At 40.9% G+C, this 22,309-nt stretch overlaps 1 protein-coding gene across 3 annotated transcripts; it reads left to right on the top strand.

Annotated features, from left to right (window-relative positions):
• Positions 1–2,822: 2,822 nt before the first annotated feature.
• zap70 (zeta chain of T cell receptor associated protein kinase 70) lies at positions 2,823–22,030 on the top strand. 3 transcript variants are annotated; one of them, XM_054752164.2, is made up of 14 exons: positions 2,847–8,554; positions 8,685–8,997; positions 9,067–9,149; positions 12,440–12,600; positions 12,693–12,831; positions 12,905–12,986; positions 13,095–13,117; positions 13,609–13,648; positions 15,937–16,135; positions 16,215–16,421; positions 19,055–19,247; positions 19,362–19,502; positions 19,600–19,712; positions 20,862–22,030. In XM_054752164.2, the coding sequence occupies exons 2-14, from the start codon at positions 8,745–8,747 to the stop codon at positions 20,980–20,982; spliced, it is 1,755 nt and encodes a 584-aa protein (XP_054608139.1). In that variant the 5' UTR covers positions 2,847–8,554; positions 8,685–8,744; the 3' UTR covers positions 20,983–22,030. The 3 variants fall into 3 exon arrangements, with proteins under 3 accessions (XP_054608138.1, XP_054608139.1, XP_015826428.1); XM_054752163.2 differs by having other exon boundaries at positions 2,823–2,910; positions 8,685–9,149; XM_015970942.3 differs by having other exon boundaries at positions 8,685–9,149.
• The last annotated feature ends 279 nt before the right edge of the window (positions 22,031–22,309 follow it).

The raw sequence follows: 22,309 nt of genomic DNA, 5'->3' as shown, positions 1-22,309 counted from the left end.
ACACTACAGTGTATCATTCATTGATTCACACACACATTCACACACTGGTGTCATGATCCGCCCCGGCCTCCCTGACTGTGTCTCTCCTGCCTTGATTAACCTTATTGTTCTCACCTGTCCCTCATTACTCTGCCCGTGTGTTCCTGATTTCCCTGCCTCCCTCCTTGTTGCTGTCTTCGTCGGATCATTGTTGTTTGTGCATGCTCGTTTTGTCCTGTCGCTTCCCTTCTACAATTAAACCATTTTTATTTTTTATCCGTGCCTGCTCTTCTGCCTCCTGAACCCGCCACCACACATGGTCCGCCATCTCCACCCTCACATCATGACAACTGGTGGTGATGAGCTATGATGTAGCCACAGCTGCCCTGGGGTGCACTGACAGAGGCGAGGCTGCCGAGCACAGGCGGCACCGGTCCCTCCGACCACCACCAGCAGGCAAGATGGGTTAAGTGTCTTGCCCAAGGACACAACAGCAGAATTCTCTGTCCAGAGCCAGGATCGAACCTGCAACCTTCCGGTTACTGGACAACCCGCTCAACCTGTTGAGCTACTGGTCCAATATTTAGGGACCTGAGTGTATCTCTTTTCCAGTGAGAGCCAAGAAGATTCATCTTTATGATTTCTATATCCTCAGTGCGCCATCCAACAAACCTCTGGGTGATTTTTCCACTGAAGAGACCACTTACTTGATATGATGTTGCCACAGGGAAATGAAAATGCTTTTATTTTATAGGAACACGTTTTTTGTACCTGCTAAACTGTCTCTACTTGTGAAAGGCTGGACTCGCCCTAATAGTACTGCCAGATCTGAAAATCTGAGAAAGCAGCCACAGCCTGCTGGGGGTGTGGGTGGTAGAGGGATGGGGTTGTTCCTTATCGTGTGAGGTGGAGGTTAAACTGATGGTGGTGTTGGTGAGGACGATGATGTACAGGTGCAAAAACATTGATCTTTGAACTTGTAAAAATAACTATTCTGCATTAGAACATTTGGAAACATTTTACAATAAGTGTTCCTTTATTAATTCAATTCAATTCAATTCAAGTTTATTTATATAGCGCCAAATCACGACAAGAGTCATCTCAAGGCACTTCACATAATAAACATTCCAATTCACAGTTCATTAAGCCAATCAGAAATAATGTTTCCTATATAAGGAACCCAGCAAATTGCATCAAGTCACTGACGAGTGTCAGTGACTAATATACAGCAATCCTCATACTAAGCAAGCATGCAGCGACAGTGGAGAGGAAAACTCCCTTTTAACAGGAAGAAACCTCCAGAGAATCCTGGCTCAGTATAAGCAGCCATCCTCCACGACTCACTGGGGATCAAGAAGAAAGAGCACACACACACACACACACACACACACACACACACACACACACACACACACACACACACACACACACACACACACACACACACACACACACACACACACACACACACACACACACACACACACACACACACACACACACACACACACACACACACACACACACACACACACACACACACACACACACACAAAATAAGGTGTCTATAGTTATATTGTGATGTCTTAGTAAATGTTACTGAGTGCATTAATAAGCATTAATAGACTATTAAAGTATTAACAACTGCTTGACCATATTAAGTAATGCATTACTAAGCAGCAGACACCCCCCTCTAGCCATTTGTCTTAACCTTAAGGACACTAGATTGTTAATATTGAGAAAGTTAAAAAGGGACTCTTTGTTTATTAATGCTTAATAATGCACTAAGTAGCGTTAATAAAGGGACCTTTATTGTAAAGTGTTAGCAAACCTTTTGTCACACTAATGAGGGTGTCTGAAATCAGTACACATGGTCAGTTTTAGTCAAATAAATCCGTATGAACAAATATCTCAGAAAAGGATCTGACACAATGTTCATTTTATACAAAATCAGGGTCACAAAGTTCAGGAGCAGTAGTAAAAAAGTTCTTTGGTGCTTTCAGTTGTCACTAACACTCGAGCTAGCGTGTTATCTAAATAATCATCATAATAGACAAGCTGGTTGAGGATTCTTGTGGGTAACTACCAAGTGCCACAACGCCGACAGTCAGAGTCATCGTGACTTCCTGTACAATGATAAAAAATAAAGAGGTTCATTTTTAAATACAAGTAAACAAAATAAAAGATTTTAATTTGTGCACTTTAGAGGATCTGCGAGAGGTTCTAAACTGAACACAGAAAAAAAAGGCAACAGTCTTCATCGAACTTTAATTTCATTACTTTTATGCCTCTTATAAAGCAATGCGGGGGGGGGGGGGGGGGGGTATCTGTATTGTCTATCTGTGCTGTTGTGCAGCTGTTGGTCATTTATTTAACTGAATGCTCAAACTGTTTTATTTTTATTATCTGATTGTGAGGCGAAAAACAAAAACAGCTTTCTTCAAGTTATACATTTTTAAATGATTTAGAGGCATTTGATTTAGATTTATAATAATTTAAATTTAGAAATGTAGTTAATTATTTTAGGAACTTTGTTAACGTTGTTTTAAAATTTAAACTTGTTTTTGCTCGTGTTTGTGAGGTTCTAGTAGTCTGAGATAAACAGGAAAAAATATTTTGTTCTCAGCAGGTTAAAAGTGCTGATATAAAGTCACTAAAAGGTTGCACACATGTGGTAAAGAGCAAAGAAGCTGCACAGGTGGGAGCCAATCTGATTGTATGAATTTGCTGTGTGTGTGTGTGTGTGTGTGTGTGTGTGTGTGTGTGTGTGTGTGTGTGTGTGTGTGTGTGTGTGTGTGTGTGTGTGTGTGTGTGTGTGTGTGTGTGTGTGTGTGTGTGTGTGTGTGTAACCCCTCCATCTTCTCGGCACAGTGCTGTCAGATCAACAGATGCACATTTGTCAGTGAGCAAACAACACCTCATCTGTGAACAGTAAGTAACTTTCCTTGTTACATCATTTTTATTCTACAGCAGTTGTGCATCAAAAGTTGCTTGAGAGAAAAAATAACAAGATATCCATCGCCAAAATAGGTATTTCAATATAAAACATGTTTACACACAAATATGTCAGTAGTCTCATCTTCATGTTATAATTTTAATCTAACTGTATAGTTATATCTTTCAATTATAGCGACTGAACATTTCATTAGAGGAAACCAAAGGTGTGTGCATCATGCTGAGTGGAGGCCCAGACAAGCAGCCATTACAAAATACAAAATATAGAATATAAATAGCTGCTTTTAATGTGGCTTGGAATAGAAAACTGTATTTTTATGAAAAATCTGTGTGTGTGTGTGTGTGTGTGTGTGTGTGTGTGTGTGTGTGTGTGTGTGTGTGTGTGTGTGTGTGTGTGTGTGTGTGTGTGTGTGTGTGTGTGTGTGTGTGTGTGTAGTTTTAAATCTACATAGATTTTCTTTTCGTAACAAGCAGAACACACACTGTTTAGAGTTGGTTTGGTGGCCTAAACATTTAGTTTGTAAAATAATTATGGTTCACTTTTGGTCACCGACGTCTCTGATCTGATAATCTCATCCGTTTATGATCTAATTCCACGCACACAGACACTTATAGACCATTATGAACACAAAAGGATAGGCTTTCATGTATAAAAGGTTAAATAACGCATTGTATGTGGTTTCAAGCTTGCACAAACTCACAAGTTTAAGCATGAACGCAGCAATACTTTGCATTACCCAACTCGACGCTTAACTTCCTGGTAACGCGACAAAATAATTGTGACCTAAAAAACTCCACAGTATTACTGTGATCTGATCTGAATCACCAAATTTAAACAAAAGGCTGCTTCCATTGTTATACCATTAAACTGTTTCAGACAGTTTAAAAACTGCAGGATTGCCTCCTTGTTGCTGATTCTGATAAAGAGTGACTTGGCTCTGTGTGGTTTTTTTGTTGTTTCAGCAGAAAGAAACTTAAAATCATTTTTTGAATCTAACTTTCTGGCATTGACAAATTTCCCTTTGCAACATTCTCATACCCGGATATTAGAAAAAGGAATGCGTCGTTATATAAACAAACTTGTTTTGCAGTTTTGCTACGCTGCAAAGTTACCAATAACTTATAAATTAGTGAGATTGTTTTTGAGGTAAAGTTTTCAAAACCAGATTAATAATCTATGTATCACAACTCCTTAAATAGGAATACATAGCAACAACACTAATCAAACAAAACAAAGACAAAAACATCAACGTTCTCCACATCCTGAGGGAAGACTTTTGTTTCAACTGTTGAAGAACTTTAGTCAAAGTGTATTAGGCTACTTAAAGGAGAGGAAACATGCAGTTATTGAAGTTGTGATTGTACTACAATGTGACACCAAACATCAGGATTTAGCAGCCTCATGAAATAACCACTGTGATTTTTCATGCTTCACAACTACGTTCTATCATAGTGTAGATATAAATATGTAGTGGAGATTTAAAAAAATAATGAAAACAAATCTATGAAGTGGTTTTCTCACATTTGTCTAAAACACCTCCGACAATTACACGGTTCGGTCCAAAACCAACGATTGGATTATCTGGTTGTCAGTCTCACTGATCTGTCGCACCTTCGCACTTCCCTGGGTCCTCCGATGGCACAGGAGTTAAGTGCTCGCCCCGTAATCGAAAGGTTGCAGGTTCGAGCCCCGCTCAGTCTGTCGCTGTCGTTGTGTCCTTGGGCAAGACACTTAACCCACGTTGCCTGCTGGTGGTGGTCAGAGGGACCGGTGGCGCCAGTGTTCGGCAGCCTCGCCTCTGTCAGTGCGCCCCAGGGCAGCTGTGGCTACATCGTAGCTCATCCCCACCAGGGTGTGAATGTGTGTGTGAATGGGTGAATCACTGATTGTGTTGTAAAGCGCCTTGGGGGGTTCCACGACTCTAGAAGGCGCTATATCAAATACAGGCCATTTACCATTTACCATTACACACTTGTGTATTTGGCACCAGAACACCACTGGTGTGGAAGGTTCCCCACTTCAACTTTAGGACATACTAGCAGAGTCCCAAAAAGAAAAACACCATTTGAAGTCACGGACAACAATAGATGTTTGAAACTAGAAAATGCCGACGGGTGTTTAGCGCTATCTTGTTTCCTCTGGCAATGCACAATCTGGTATCAGGCAGATGTGGCCTGGGATGATACCCAGTGGGAGGGGTGACCCCGGTTTCACACTGCAAGCATCAGCGGAATGGAACGGCAGCGGAGTGGCTCACTCGCAAACTTCAAAGCGGTTCTTTTCACACCGGGAGAGTCTTGGCCGCGGCACGGCTTGCTCACTGCGCCTTGCTGTACCCGCGAGATTCTAAAATCCCTCGAGACTTCCGACACCTTCCTCATTGAGAGATCACAACCCCTGCAAGGAATCACACCGTTGCACTTCTCGAAAGAAACTGGTGGTAAACAAAGCCGTTCGGTCACACGTGCTGATGTAAGTTAAATACAATATCGCAACGTTGCATTTAATTTTGAAAATAACTGGGGATTTTACACTGAAACCGTGTGGTTTCCTGTCTCGCACTATGTGAACTGTGGAAATTAACGTGTCCCAGATGCGGCTCGTGGAAAAAATGGAACTGGATCCTATCTTTAGCGGCGCGGCATGCCACTTCTGGGACGCGCCTGGAAAATGCGGCTGGTTTGAAACACTCTATAGACTATAATTGGATTCTATTTGAAACAGTGCCGCTTCGCTGCCGTTCCGATCCACTGATGCTTGCAGTGACCTTGTTGGTGTTTAAAAGCTAGCTTGTTTGCAGATTTGCTATAGCAGCTTTAACTGATTATAGTTCCTGAAACTAATGAAATAATTTTATTCTCTAAACCTGCCATAAAATAATCATTTTGCTCCTATGTGCAAAGATAAACACAAAATGCAGAAACATTCTTTACAAAGACTAAACTCAGATCCAGATTGTAGAGACATGACGTAGCTTTGAATGGTAACATTGCATGGAGTAACAGAGTCCAGTATCGCACCAGGCTACAGTTGTTGGGATCCAAAATGCTTCAAAACATTGTCACTGGAGTTTGGAAGCTGTTTGAAAGGTCTGTGAGAAAAACATCCCATGAAAAAGTCAGAGAGTGGGAGTCTCGGAACCTCCTCTGTTTGGTTTCTGTGAGTCACAAAGTGCAAAAAACGAAAAACAAAGTCGACTTCAGTCAAAAACTGACATTTCACGTGTGACTGATTTGTGTGTAAAATGAGAATGAATTCAAACATGTCCAAGACGAGTTTTGCCCAGAGCATTTGCTTTAAACTTGCATGACTGTCAGAAAAACTAATTTTCAGTTTTGACGACTGTGTTTCCAGTTTGATTTCAACTGAAATTCAGCACACTTTTTTAACTTTGTGTTTCTAACTAATCACAAGTGAGACAATGACCTAACCAACAACACTAACAATAAAATGTTCTTAATTTTATAAAAATTTCAACGAATACTATGTGTTTAGAGACGTTTTTACAAAAAAACAGAATGAAACAAGCTTAGGCTAAAAACATCCACGTAAACTTAAATATGCTAACATTTATGATTGCTGTAGAGTGCACCTGGCTGGTTAATCGTGGTCTCACCTTTATTTGCTTTATTTTTTAGAATATGCATTTGTGTTGCTTTTTTTTTATCTGATGGTGTTTTTCTTAAACACCAAACAAGCTGGTCTGATTTGGGTTTACTCGTCACCCATATGTGTGTGAAAAGAGTGACTCACTGACTTTTTCCACTGCTCACTCAGTCCTTATCGACCAAATTTGTTTCTGAAACTATCAGATGTGTGTTAGAGGTATTCACACTGCGAACACCACCCCTTTCCACCTGTTAAACTTCTAGTGCCAGACATACCGTGGGGGTCTCATCCATGTGTCAGCTTTAAAAAGCTGCAATGAGAACTGTGTCGCATCAATTTCCCCTCTACTATTGTTTTTATGGTTTATGTAGAAAATGCATAAAAATCACGTTTTTAAGGAGAACGTGCTGAGCTGACACTTCTCTGGTGCTGTCTATGTTTTTCTTTAAAGGTGTTAGTAAAAAAAATATTTAAAAATCAGATGTACTCATTTCTCTTTCTGTTCTGAAAAGGTGAGAACTCCCGTTGTGAAATTTGAGTCTATTAAAAATGCCCTCAAATTTGTATGGGGTGCCGTTTGTAAAGCTAAACAGTCCTTTTGTAAACTAGCTCCAAATCAAATATTTAGCTGGGATCTAAATATTTAATTAGAAGATAAATATTTAGTTTGCAAACTAAATGTTAAAAATGATTACAAACATTACAAGTGGCACCCTATAAAAATTTGCATGAATTACAATTTCCATTGTTTAAAGGAGAATCTTTGAGCAGTTTCCAAGGTCGGTTTCACATACAGGTAAATGTTTAATCTGTGCATCATCTGCAAAACCTCAGTTTCATGTTTTGTTTTTTGTTTTTTTGCCCACATCTACAGTGGACAAGCAAACATAAAGACATAGCTGCCACAAAAATCAGAACTCCACCATGACCTGTGCCCCAACTCACCACAACAAAGAGAGCCAAACACAACGGTGTGAACACACACCTAGTTCAGAGCCACACACACTCACAAACTACATCTGAGTCTGATTCTTTCCATTTCTTGACATGAATCTGGCTAGATGATTAAGCATGTTTCCATTTAACAGTTTTCAGGTCTGACTTTCTAAAATAAAAGAAAACTTATCAATATTTTTAGCTCATTTAAATTTGCAGTTTGGCTACTTTTCAGTTAAAACGATGTACAAACAAGTTTTAAAACCAGTAAACAGCTATTTTCTAAAAATCATTTTAAAGCTTAAACTGATTAACTTCATGACATAAAATCAAACTCACGCAAAGTGAATACGAGTTTTCTGCATGTAAAGGTGAAGAAATAGCCTGAATTTCCAAAACCAGAACCAAAAACTTTATATTTAACAAAAGTTCTGTCACCTTCCTTTCTGTGTCCTATAAGTTTTATGAATGTCTCATGATCACTGTAAATTCCCACTTTTACCGAAACACGCAAATTCTGTCAGCTCTCGAATGAATGTTCCAGGCTGCTGCAGAACCTGCATGATTTTAGTCTTATCTTTCTTCTTTCATCTCAATCAACTCTACATGTCAAATGCGCACACACACACACACACACACACACACACACACACACACACACACACACACACACACACACAATAATTACTGCAATTAAACCCTTTACTGATTATTGTATTACTGGAGACATCACTTCATTCTTTCTTTTGTTTTGTAAATAATAAATTCACAAACTCGAACCTCTGAAGCAGGGAGGAATGCTCTAGAACCAAACGGCACCTGCTCAACGGAAGAGCGACATGCTGGAGGAATGAGGCTGTGAGGGCGGACTACGACTTCCTGTTGTGGCTTTTGTCACCAGTGTGTTAATCTGCAAGCTTCATGCGATCTCAAAGTGTGGGTGTCTATTGCTAAATGCCTCATTTAGGCATATAACTCCTCACAGCTCCTCTGTGCAGAACCAACAATCCTGTAAAACCGGGTTCTGTTGGGTTTGTTCTGCTAGGAAAAAGCAGCTGTTATAAAGGAGAACAGGTAAGGATGTTGTAATGTTTGAGCTAAAATTTTAATCTGTGTTCCTTCACCTTGTTTGATAATTTGATGAATGTTCAGTGAAAAATTACAAAAGGTCACTCTGCTTTTTTCCGCTTCTCTTCCTGTCTAGTTTCCTTCCTTATTCCAGGACTTTCAGACCAGGTCCGGCTTCATTCTCCTAGGTCTCAGTATGTCCATCGACCCAGCGAGCGAGCTTCCTTTCTTCTATGGCAGCATCAGTCGCTCAGACGCCGAGCAGCACCTGAAGCTGGCCGGCATGGCCGACGGCCTCTTCTTGTTGCGCCAGTGTCTCCGCAGCCTAGGAGGCTACGTCCTGTCTGTTGTGTGGAACCTGGACTTCCATCATTACTCCATAGAGAAGCAGCTTAATGGCACTTATTGCATCCCGGGAGGGAAGCCTCACTGTGGGCCCGGGGAGCTCTGTGAGTACTACAGCAAAGACGCGGACGGGCTGGTGTGCCTGCTAAAGAAACCTTGCCTGCGTTCCGCAGACACACAGATAAAGTCCGGAGTTTTTGACAAAATGAGGGAGAACATGCTGAGGGAGTACGTGAAGCAGACCTGGAATCTGGAGGTGAGGTTTAGAATTTTGACATTTCTTTGAAAGAAGAACATTTAACAACTCAAATCTAGAGAAGTCATTGTCATATTTTATCACCTCCCTCAAATATTAAACTGGAAAACTGTTTTGCTCGAAATTACCAACAAAGTTTATCTTCATGCTTGAGAAAATGTAATTTCATATTTCAGAGACCTATTTTACACTGTGAGAAATGAAATGTTGAATTTCCATCCATCCATTTTCACCCGCTTATCCGGAGTCGGGTCGCAAAGGCAGCATCCTGAGCTTAGAGGCCCAAACTTCCCTCTCCCCAGCTACTTGGGCCAGCTCCTAGGGGGGAATCCCAACATGTTCCCTGGCCAGCCGAGAGACATTGTCCCTCCAGTCCTGGGTCTTCCCTCGGGTCTCCTCCCAGTTGGACGTGCCTGGAAAACCTCACCAGGGAGGCGTCCAGAAGGTATCCTGACCAGATACCCAAGCCATCTCAACTGGCTTCTCTCGACATGGAGGAGCAGCGGTTCTACTATGAGCCTCTCCCAGATGACCGAGCTTCTCACCTATCTCTAAGCCAGCCACCCTAGAGAGAAAACTAAATTTGGTTGCTTGTATCTGCAATCTTGTTCATTATAATTTATGTCTCATAGGTGACGGAAGGAACGTAGAGCGACCGGTAAATCGAGAGCTTTGCCTTCCGGCTCAGCTCTCTCTTCACCATGACAGATCGATACAATGCCTGCATCACTGCAGACGCAGCACCGATCCACCTATCAATCTTACGCTCCATTTTTACCTCACTCATGAACAAGACCCCGAGATACTTAAATTCCTCTACTTGGGGCAGGACCTCATCCCTGACCTAGAGAAAGCATTCTACCCTTTTTCAATTCAAGAACACGGTCTTTGATTTAGAGGAGCTGATTCTCATCCCAGCCGCTTCACACTCGGCTGCGAACTGCTCCAGCGAAGGCTGGAGATCACTGTCTGATGAAGCCAACAGAACCACGTCATCTGCAAAATAGAGACCTAGAAATCCCGTCCATCAAAGTTATGAACAGAATCAGTGACAAAGGACAAAGTTTCCTATATAAGGAACCCAGAAAATTGCATCAAGTCACTGACTAGCGTCAGTGTCTTTACAGTAATCCTCATACTAAGAAAGCATTTAGCGACAGTGGAGAGGAAAACACCCTTAGAACAGGAAGAAACCTCCAGAGGATCCTGGCTCATATAAGCAGCCATCAACCACGACTCAATGGGGATCGAGAAGACAGAGCAGACACACACACACACGCGCGCGCACGCACGCACGCACACACACACACACACACAACACCAACCCACCCACACAGGTTACATTGTGATTTCTTACTAAATATTCTATTTGGTGAGAGATAAACTTTATTATATTTATCCTAGTGAATCTATAATTAAAGGGGTAAACTAGTAGTAGCACATTCAGTATCAAAGAAAGTAAAAAGTTATTATGAGGAGAGGGAGAATGTTTAAGTGGTTAGCAGCAGTGTGCTAGCCGATGGCCCCCTCCATGAGGCCACCACAGCTCAGCAGAACATCATTGTAGCTTCTTCTGGGGAGAAAAACACTTAGAGAATAAATAAAGCTAACAGCTGAAATTGCAGAAAATCATACAGTTAAAGAGCAAATTGTAGAAGAAAGTAGTCGAGTGTGGAAAGTGGTCAGTATGTCCTCCAGCAGTATAAGCCTATAGCAGCATAACTACAGAGGTAACTCTGGATAACCTAGCCTTTTAGATGGAGGCATGTTGAAGGCAGGGCAAGGGAGAGCCGTCTTTACCGATTGTACACTCCACCTCAGTCTACTCCCCCACTTGTCCAGATCTAGGCTAACATCATGGTGTCTGCTTCATGGACTAAAGTTGAGAGCTGGTTCCACAAGAGAGGAGCCTAATAGCTAAAAGATCTGCCTCACATCCTATTTTTAGATATTCTGGGAACCACCAGTAAACCTGCAGTCTGAGAGTGAAGTGCTCGGTTAGGAACATATGGAACAGTCAGGTCACTGATGTATGATGGAGCTTGATTATTAAGAGCTTTATATGTGAGAAGGAGGATCTTAAAATCTATTCTGAATTTAACAGGTAGCCAATGTAGGGAAGTTAAGACACGAGATATATGATCTCTCTTTTTAATTCTCATCAGAACTCTAGCTGCAGCATTTTGGACAAGCTGAAGAATTTTAACTACATTCTGTGGACTTCCTGATAGTAAAGAATTACAGTAATCCAGTCTTGATGTAATAAATGCATGAACTAGTTTTTTAGCATCACTCCTGGAAAGGATGTTTATATCTTAGCAATATTCTAAAGGTGGAAGAAGGAAATCCTACAAACCTGTTTAACCTGGGATTTGAAGGACATGTCCTGGTCAAAGATAACACCAAGGTTCCTTACTTTGTTGTCGGAGATGAATGTAATGCCGTTCAGGTCGGGTGATTGGCTAAGCAGTTTCCTTTCCTGAAGGAATTAGTTTCCTTCGGCGGGTGGCTGGGCTCAGCCGTAGAGATAGGGTGAGGAACTCGGACATTCAGGAGGTACTCAGAGTAGAGCCGCTGCTCCTCTGCATCGAGAGGAGCCAGCTGAGGTGGTTTGGGCTTCTTGTTAGGGTGCCGGCTGGACGGCTTACATGGGTGGTGTTTCGGACATGTCCTGCCAGCAAGAGGCCCCCGGGTCGACCAAGGACACGTTGGAGCAAGTACACAGTATCTCCAATCTTGTTTGGGAACACCTTGGGGTCCTGTCACAGGCCTTAGTGGAGATGACCGTTGAGAGGGCTGTCTGGGATGCCCTACTTGAGATGCTACCCCCCGCGACCCAGACCTGGATAGGCAGAGGAAAACGAACGAACAAGCAAACATAATTTTAAGTGTCAAAGCAAAATGTGTTTTAACCCTTTGATGCATAATGGGCACTACAGTGGACAGGTACCCAAAATTGTTATTTATTTGTTTTTGCTATTGAGCACAGCTGTCGAAGACTTTATTGCATTTGAGCCCCTCCATTTGGACTTCAGTAAGCCAAGCCAACATATTTCATGCTCAGAATGCACGCTGTCCACTGAGGTGGACATGTAATAAATTATTTGTAAATTATAAAATTTTACAAAAAAATATTTGTTGAAATTTGTTTCATTCACACCTAAAGACGAATGAAAAAAATTGTTAAAAAAATCATGGTTGAAGATTTCATAATTCATGCATCAAAGGGTTAAAGCAATCATGGGGACACCAAAACCCTTCAAGAAGTATAAATGAGTGTGTCTGTTCAGGGGGAAGCCATGGAGCAGGCCATCATCAGTCAAGCTCCTCAGCTGGAGAAGCTGATTGCCACCACAGCCCATGAGAAGATGCCCTGGTATCACGGGAAAATCAACCGACATGAAGGAGAGAGACGGCTTTACTCCGGAGCTCAACATGACGGCAAGTTTCTGTACGTTGGTCATAGTGACTTTTCTTTTTCTTTTTTATCTGCTTTATAGCTGTTGAGCTCCTATTGAAGGTTTTTGTCTTTGTTTGGATTAGAGTCAGAGACAAAGAGGAAGCTGGTACGTTTGCTCTCTCCGTCATGTATGGAAAAACTGTTTACCACTATCAGGTCATCCAGGACAAATCTGGAAAACTGTCAATGCCAGATGGAACAAAGTTTGACACAATCTGGCAGGTTGGTCTGATGCTGTTTTACATCTTTGCCTACCTTCATTAATCTAAATTAGTCATTTTCTCTTTCCTTTTAGCTGGTCGAGTATCTGAAGATGAAGCCTGATGGCCTGGTGACCGTCCTCGGGGAGGCCTGCGTCAATGGCAAAGCTGCTGAGAGTACTGCACTTTTTTCTCATTTCCAGTTTATTTATTTATAATTCACCTATCTGATGCACAGCCATGCTTACATTGTGGAGTTAAAACTATTTTATTGTACCATTTCAGAGACTCGCAGTCTTCCTCCAACTGTAAGTATCCACTGCATATGCCAGGGATTTTATCAATATGTTTATCAATAAATCCATTTCCTGCAGCTAGAGAGAGGGACAACAGACAATAAGGCAGACCTACAGCCAAATTATGATTTGTGGCAAGTGCACAGGGCAAATGCCCCAGAGCATCTGGTCACAGAATTTATTTATACAAAAAGATAAGAAAGGAATGGGAGTGGATCGTGTGAGAGAGAGTGAGTGAGTGTGTGTGCGTGTATGGGAGGACAAGAATGTGTGTGTGTGTGTGTGTGTGTGTGTGTGTGTGTGTGTGTGTGTGTGTGTGTGTGTGTGTGTGTGTGTGTGTGTGTGTGTGTGTGTGTGTGTGTGTGTGTGTGTGTGAGAATGTGAATGCTTTCAGGAATAGATTTGTAAATAGGACTACAGTAATGAAATATAAAATTTCCATAGCACAGTGTGTGTCTGCTAACTTTTCACTCACTGAGATTGATTTTGGTGTTTTTCTTCAGAGACGACATGCAGCAAACGGATACACACCCCCACCTAGAGGTCAGTTGTAGACAGAAGTATTTCTGCAGCAGCAGCTTCAGTCTGAGCTCAAAGCCCTATAGGGCAGGGGTATTCAGTTCTGAGTCTGGAGGGCCGGTATCCAGCATGTTTTAGTTTTAATTCTGTTTCGACACATCTAATTTCAATCAGCAGGTGATTAACAGGTTTCTGCAGAGCCTGACGAGCTGCTGCAAAGGTGATTCAACCACTGAATTAATTCAGTTCAATTTAAGTTTATTTATATAGCGCCAAATCATGACAAGAGTTGTCTCAAGGCACTTCACATAGTAAACATTCCAATGCCAATCAGAAAAAAAGTTTCCTATATAAGGAACCCAGCAGATTGCATCAAGTCACTGACTAGTGTCAGTGACTTGATGCAATCCTCATACTAAGCAAGTGTTTAGCGACAGTGGAGAAGAAAATTCCCTTTTAACAGGAAGAAACCTCCAGAGGATCCTGGCTCAGTATAAGCAGCCATCCACCCCGACTCACTGGGGATCGATTACATGAATTACCTTTGCTGAGGTGTGTTGGAGCAGAGAAACCACTGAAATGTGCTGGATATAAGCCCTCGAGGCCCGGACTTGAATACCCCTGCCCTAGGGCTTCATGTCCACGTCAAGAAAAATGCTAAAGCATCAAATATTTGTTGCACTTTTTATTTGTTTGAGGAAATTATTATTATTATTACTTTTTTTGAAGTAGAATGAAACAAATGGCCAAATACTTTTAATTCCTAATTTATATAGAATTTAAAATAATTATTAGCATATGAATTATCATAAAATTTCTTGTGAAAAAGCAAAATGTTAAGAAAGTTGGAAAATGTTGCATTTTTTAAATTTTGTTGATGTTTTCAAATTTGATTTAAAAAGTTTTTTTTCCAACTTTGCTTTATGTCTATAGGAGTAAAATTAAACTTAAATAAGGAATTGAAAAAACAAGTTACTTTTTAAAATATGAACGGTAACAGCCTCGCCTCTGTCAGTGTGCCCCAGGGCTGCTGTAGCTACAGTGTAGCTCATCACTACTATGACTGTGTTGTAAAGGTCCTTGGGGGGTTGTAGAACCCTAGAAGGCACTATATCAGATTCAGGCCATTTACCATTTTTTATCCACCAGTACAAAACAGACGGGGGAACACGGATCAGAAAAAGCCACTCAGATCTACGTCACATTCATGGACTCACCCATCTTGGCTCACGACCGGGAAAGGCTGTTGTTGATTTAGCGTGCAAGAGAGAGCAGAGCCCGTCTTGGCTGGTAGAAGTTAACCATTAGCATTAGCGACTCTCCAACATAACAGAACTCCTTCAGGCTTGTGTTATTTGTGGAGATAAAACATCAACATTCCAGTGCAAACAGGGTCCATGGTAGAGTTGTGTTGCTGTTAGCCAGTCAGAGGCGGGAGGTATGAATCTCAGGAAGTATTGATGAGATGGACTACAAATCCTGCCATTTTCTGCTCCCCACTCCTCTGGCTAAATTCCACTTCCTGAAACAGGAATGCGGGTGCTTTTTTCCACAGAGATAAATTCACAAGGCATTTGTTTATGCTAGGGACCACTGAAGATGTCTTGAAAAAAAATGGCAAACTTGATCTTTAAAACTAATGAAAATGATAAGAAGTTCAATATTTTTCTGTGCCAGCTGCAACAAATTAAAAGTCAGTGTACAAATTTAAGATGTTTTCTCTGAACAAGGTTTTTTCTTTGTTTTGTTTTTTTGGGGTTTTTTTTTTTTTGGTGTTCAGAAATTAAACAGAGTTCAAAAATACATTTTAATGCAAAACTCACCTTTTGCATCTTTGTGGGTCTCTACAGTCTCTGTGAACACTCCAAACGTGAAAAACTTGTCCATCCTTTTTGTGTCAGTGTTTTAGGAATCATGTGCCTTAAATGAGCCATTAAAAAATTATCCTTCATTTGTGACATCACAAGTTGGAAAAGTAAAACTGCAGCTCTTCTGAGCCCCTTCAAAATATCAGAGCTTCTCAGCCTATAGCAGCCTGAGCGGGGCATAGGTGAGTGTGGTCAACTAAAGCTTGTTTTCTTAAAGTGAAATAGCTCTGAAATGGCTCATTCTGGAACTGTTGAGAATAAAACTCCTGGGACTGATTCATGTGAGAGGGATTTTGTGCAAAGAACTTCATAAACATGTTTTGTGTTGACCATATAACTATTATAAGTTAAGAAAATAAGTCATAATATGTCTCATACAAATACACACTTTCCCACAGGTTTTTCTGAGGGATTAAATTATGTGTGTTTAACTTCCACCTGCAGCGATACCCTTGAAACCAGCTACTGCCGTCGCTCAGGACCATGACCTTCTACCCATGGACTGTAACGGATTCAACCCGTATCACAACCCAAACGACATCAAGAAGTTCAACATCCAGAGAGATCAGCTGATGGTGGATGAGGTGGAGCTTGGTTCTGGGAACTTTGGATGTGTCAAGAAGGGGGTCCTCAAAACCAACTCGTAAGATTTAAACATTATAAAGCAAAATATCCAGCATCTCTGCAGCTCTTTGGGTGATGGGTGTTCATCTCGCTCTTAGGGGTCATGAAGACGTGGCCATCAAAATACTGAAGAGCGAGAATGAAAAGCTGGTGAAGGAGGAGATGATGAGGGAGGCGGAGATCATGCACCAGCTGAGTAACCCGTTCATCGTCCGAATGCTGGGCCTGTGCAACGCTGAGCATCTGATGCTCGTCATGGAGATGGCTGGTGCCGGTCCTCTCAACAAATTCCTCTCCTCCAAAAAGTTAGTAAGAACAGAAGGAGGGAATGATGTTTGTAAAAAAAACTGTTTTACTACTATAGATTTACATCATATAGTGCATCAGGTAGGCTTAGATCCTCATCGGATAACACCCTATTGTGTGCTTAAATATTAGCTCCAGCTCAAGCCCACATTATACTTTGGCTGAAACATCATTAATCAAATTATCAACTTCCTGGAAACTAATTTCTCCTGTTGGTGAGCTGGTTCTCTTTTCAGCCTAAGAAAGTATAAGGAAGGAAATATGTGTGTATGTGTCACAAATAGCAGGTAAACGAACCCAATAATAATACACCACTAAGAGCAGCAATCCTCAGTGCAATTTTAAAAATACACATATTAACCTCTCCTAACTGTGATAATGATTACATGTCTCATATTCTTCTTATCATATTGCTTACCCCCCCCCCCTTTTTTAAGTGATTTTTTTCACAATTATTTTGGAAAAACTGTAAAATAAAATCTTATTTATTAATCGCTTTTTGTAAAATCCTAGTTCTTAAAGAGCTAGTCACCCCCCTACCAGAGTCTAACTTCCTTTCCATTTCCCTGTTTAAAAAATGTGCCACAAGGGGGTGTTGCCTGGCAGAAAGAGAGTGCGGAGCCACTAACAAACACACACACACACACACACACACACACACACACACACACACACACACACACAGTGGCATTGTGACATCATATGGTACCAACTAACAACAAAAGGCATGTTTCTATTACTAGAACTCCAGCATAGTTCCTGGGATGGGGAACTTGACCGGGAGAAGGAATGTCCCAGTCCTCTCAGATGTTGTGTCTCCATTCAAATTCAGCCCTTTCAGAACTTGCACAGACATCAGCATATCACGACTGCTTTGGCAGGTATTCCTTAAATTTGAAGCATCTAAGCCGTAGTCTAACGCTATTGGTTAGTTCTGATCGGCGCTCAGTTTCCTATTGCCCAGAGCTCTGCAGGGCAGGGGGCGTGCTTAGCACAAAAAAAAAGACGTGTTGCTTACATTATATGTAAATATGAGATAATCGCTTTTACGTATTTCTGAAAAATCATACATCATTTCTGAAAGGGGAAAACTCCAGAAAGCTGCTTTAAGCCTGTGGGGGAATTTCCTATTTTTTTCCAACAGCTGTGGGGGAATTTCACAGAGTTTTCCGGTGTCAGGAGTTAGATTTTAAATGGGTTGGTGCTTTTTTGCCAGTTGAGGAGGCTCGGGCATCTGGTCAGGATGCCTCCTGGACTCCTCCCTGGTGAGATTTTCCGGGCACGTCCAACTGGGAGGAGTCCTAAAGGTAGACCCAGAACACGGTGGAGGGACTATGTCTTTCACCTGGCCAAGGAACTCCTTGGGATTCCCCCGGAGGAGCTGGCCCAAGTGGCTGGGGAGAAGGAAGTCTGGGCCTCTCGCCTTAGGCTACTGCCCCCGCGACCCGACTCCAGATAAGCGGATGAAAATGGATGGATGGACGGATGGATGGTGCTTTTTTTTTTTTTGCTTCCATTCTGCTTCACCAGCTACTCTCCTTTTTTTTTTTACCAGCTACCCTTATAATTTTACTGCTGCCGGTTGTTTTGGACATTTGCTGATGTAATTTCCTACTGAGCTACAACCAATCAGCGTGAGTAAACCGGAGGTTCCACTCAGCTCCTCTACCACGCCGTTCGGAGTATCTACTCCAGATCAGGCACTCAGAAGGTTCCTGAAAAAGGCCGTTCGGACTCCCTGGTCAGGTGGAGACACGCTCATGTTGGGAGGTTCCTGTAAATCTACCCTGAAGTTCTTGTAGTGGAAAAACACCTATAGTGTACCTCTTAGCCAAAAGTGATGGAAGATTTAAATGTAAATGTAGTGAAGAATTCTTACCTGAAGAGGGCACAACATAGACTGTTTTAGGCAGAATAGTTACATTTTAACTGAGATGCACTAAAGGGCCAAATCATTGACTACATGTGTCTCCAGCACGATTAGACAGTCATTTACATCGTTTATCAGCAAAAGAAAGTTGATTTGGAGGCGACTTGCTCTTTGAATATGGAAGCTCATTCCTACCACTCAGATAAAAAAAATAATGAAAAAAAAATCTCATAATTATGATTTAGCTGTCTCATAGTTATGACTTAGTGTCTCATAATTATGACAAAGCTAAGTCATAATTAAAGGAATAAATTATCACTTAATAACATTTTAATGCATTTGCAAATTACAGAGACATGTCTATAATATAAAAAGTCTTATTATCGCTCTTGGTCATTAAAAGCACGGTCATCTATACTCGTGCTTACAGAAGTGTCTCTCATTAGCATACAACAAATATCACAATGGTATAAGTTTAAAAATGGGACGTTGCGTCAAAATTAGCAACCCTTAAAGGGAAATAAACAATTTTGAGTGAGTGTGGCTTTGTTTTGCTTTTTTTACAATTTAAACTAAATGCTTCTTTTCATTTGTTTTCACGTTTGTAAGGTTTATTTTTTTCTCATTTTTTAAACTTAAAATGGCAACAAATAACTAATTTAACCACAAATAAAAGATGACAACAGCGATCTGATGCAGCAGCCTCCAGAGCAAATTCATGCAAAAGTTAAAACCGTATGCTCACTGACTTTGTCCCCACAGGGATACCGTATCTGTGGAAAACATTGTCAACCTGATGCATCAGGTATCAATGGGGATGAAGTACTTGGAGGAGAAGAACTTTGTTCACAGAGATCTGGCTGCTCGAAACGTCCTGCTGGTCAACCAACAATTCGCCAAAATCAGTGACTTTGGGCTCTCGAAGGCGCTGGGAGCCGATGACAGCTACTATAAAGTAAGTATTCACATTTTTAAAAGCTGTAGATTCTCGTTGGACATTCATTTTAATTAAAGGACTAATTAAAGTGTTTAAATAAAACTATTATCAACTTCCTTTTGATGTTTTCAGGCTCGTACTGCAGGAAAATGGCCAATAAAGTGGTACGCTCCAGAATGTATAAACTTTCACAAATTCTCCAGCAAAAGTGACGTGTGGAGTTATGGAATCACCATGTGGGAGGCCTTTTCCTATGGAGGGAAACCCTACAAAGTACAGCAGACTATTAATGCAAAATGCCATGAATGTTTGACTCGATCAGATAATTCCTGCCAGGATTCTGAACAAACTGATTATTGTTTTTGTCCAGAAAATGAAAGGGCCAGAGGTGACGCGCTTCATCGAAGGCGGGGGTCGTATGGAGTGTCCTGCAGCATGTCCAGAGAGAATGTATGCAGTGATGAATGAGTGCTGGACATACTCGTAAGAAACTGAATTTCTTACCTGTGTTTTTTCACCTATCTACATTTTTCTTTTCATTCAATAAATCTAAATGTTATCTGTTTTGGGTGATTAAAGGTGCGGAACACTAAAAAACAATTTTTAATGATTATTTCTGATTATAAACGGTCACTCTGAGTTTTTCATGCAGGCTGAACGTGAAAATAGTCTCCTACACATTTCTCCTGCATTAGTTTCTGATAGAAAATATACATTGAAACTTTAGGATTAGAAAATCCTGACAGATCTACGTCACACTGTCACTTAGCTTATTGTTGTTTTAGCGTCCAGGAAACAGCAGAGAACGTCTCGGATAGTAGAAGCTAACTGTTAGCAATAGCAACTTCACCACACAGCAGAACTCCTTCAGGCTTGTGTTATTTGTGAAGATAAAACATCAATGTTTCAGAGCAAACATAGTCAACCATGCCCCTCCGAGTGGCTTCTGCACAGCCCAAAGATTCCGCACCGCGCACCTAGGAAATTTTCTAACCACATGGACGTTCTTGTGCAGAAAAACATGGCAGACTGGCAAGCGCTAGTAGTGTCGGAGGTTCGTAAGTACAGACACCTTTATGATTCGGTCCACAAAGATCACCATGATCAAAATATTGGTAAGAATTGTTGTCACAGTCAGAAAAAAAGAGGACATAGTGAAAGAATGTTGTAAACAACAGTGATTTATACTGTGGTTTAGTGTTGTATACATGCCGTAGAGCCCCATGCCGCCCCCTACAGTCTGGGAGAGTATTGGCTCACAGCAGAGGGTAGGAAGGAACCATAAATGCTGCAAGTTTCCGAAGCATGTCTCATCTGCGCGTGTCATTTCCACACGTAATGTACATGCGTCAAGCATAAACCAAGCTTCAGTTGTAGAGTCGAGTTGTTGTTAGCCAGTCAGAGGAGAGATGTCCAAATATCAAGAAATAGGACTCCAAATCATGTTGTGTTCTGCCACTTTCTCCTCCAGCTGACTCCTCTGTGCTGATACATGTACTGCTCTATATTATATAGGTCGACAGAGGATTTTCTAGAATTTTAATGTTGATTGAAGGATTCATCTGACAGTTATATTTGAGACAAACACGGTCAGTATGATAAAATATCTCCTTCCTCTTCCTCTCATGCCAGGCACGAGGACCGCCCCGACTTCAAGAAGGTTGAGGAGACCATGAGGTCTTATCATTACTCCTTATCCGGCAAGGCCAAGCTTGAGGGAGCAGAAGGAGCCACAGCAGCTGCCGAGCCATAGACAGAAAAAGGACCATTCTATCTGAAACGGAGCACAAAGCGTCCTTTCAACCAATCGTTAAACAACCAAAACAATGAGCGTTTTATGAGCAGTGCACACTGACGGGCTTTGACTACAGTGCTGTTACAGCTAAGCAGGCCTCAATGACTATAAATGTGCATTTGCAAATTAGAGGTCAGAGTTTCTGCTGTGCAAAGAGGGTCTGTACGGTCGTCCTGTCATGATTTGAATGTTAAGTGTTCACATGGGATTAAGGAAATACTTCTATATTCTGGTGTTTCTATAATAATATTGGGACTATATGATGCATGAGGTACTTTTAATATTATTATCTGTGTACTCTCTGCCTAGAAGGATTTTTATTCCAGAAAATAACAGAGTTGGTTTGTTCTGACATACCTTGATCAAGAATTGTTTTAATGCCATATAATCATGTGAATCATGTAAATGCTGCAGCATGAGTGTGTGAGTATGTAAAAATATGACTGTTCAATTTTTAAGTGCTGAAACACAAAGAGCCTGCATGTTTCAAAGATTTGACAGAGAAGGGAGTAAAACACGAGAAATCATGAACAAATGAGAGTATTTTTTACCACAGCAGAATGTGTTAATGTTGTGTGGGAAGGACAAAATAATCACAGTCAACAAAAACTTAAGTGAAAGCATGAACATGTTTCCTCATCTTGAGAGGATTTATTATTTCTTTGTGCTTTATTCAAACATCTGTAACAAAAGGGCTTGTTTTTGTGATGGTTCGTTGTTAAATTTATGAGCCTGGATGTTTGACATGAATGTTTTTAATGTCAGTAATTGAAACAAGTTTTGTGGTTTGCCTTTACTTGTGTTACAAAAGAAATGAGGTTAGTCAGGGTGGCTCTTGTCATCTGAAACAGCCTGATGAGAGGAAGCGCTCCTGCTCTGCCAGGCAACACTCAAAAATACACCGAAGTTGTCAAATTACTCTTCAAAATAAAGTTCTCACAGTTTTGAAAGTTTTGAGCAGTGAATTTAAATGTTCTATTTTCTATTTTTGTTCTATTTTCACCAAAAGGGGTGATTCAATAAAAAATGAGAATCGAATATTTTTGTTTGCAATTTTTTTGTTCGGCTAACGTAATCTCAAAATGCATCTTTATAGAGCTTTTATTTTTTGTTATTACTGAGCTCATATCTAAAGAACAATGATGTACATTGGCATATAAAACAGAAATATTTTCTTTTTAGAAAAGAACATTACAGCAAACTGTTTATTTGAATCACCGTTTCAACTTCAGAAATATTCTAAATTATGAATTGATAATGACTGATTGAAATTGATTTCGATTAT

The sequence above is a fragment of the Nothobranchius furzeri genome, chromosome 8 (assembly GCF_043380555.1).
Source record: "Nothobranchius furzeri strain GRZ-AD chromosome 8, NfurGRZ-RIMD1, whole genome shotgun sequence".
Lineage (NCBI taxonomy): Eukaryota > Metazoa > Chordata > Actinopteri > Cyprinodontiformes > Nothobranchiidae > Nothobranchius > Nothobranchius furzeri.
Note: the sequence above shows the minus strand (reverse complement) of the source record. Positions and strands in the feature narration are given on the sequence as shown.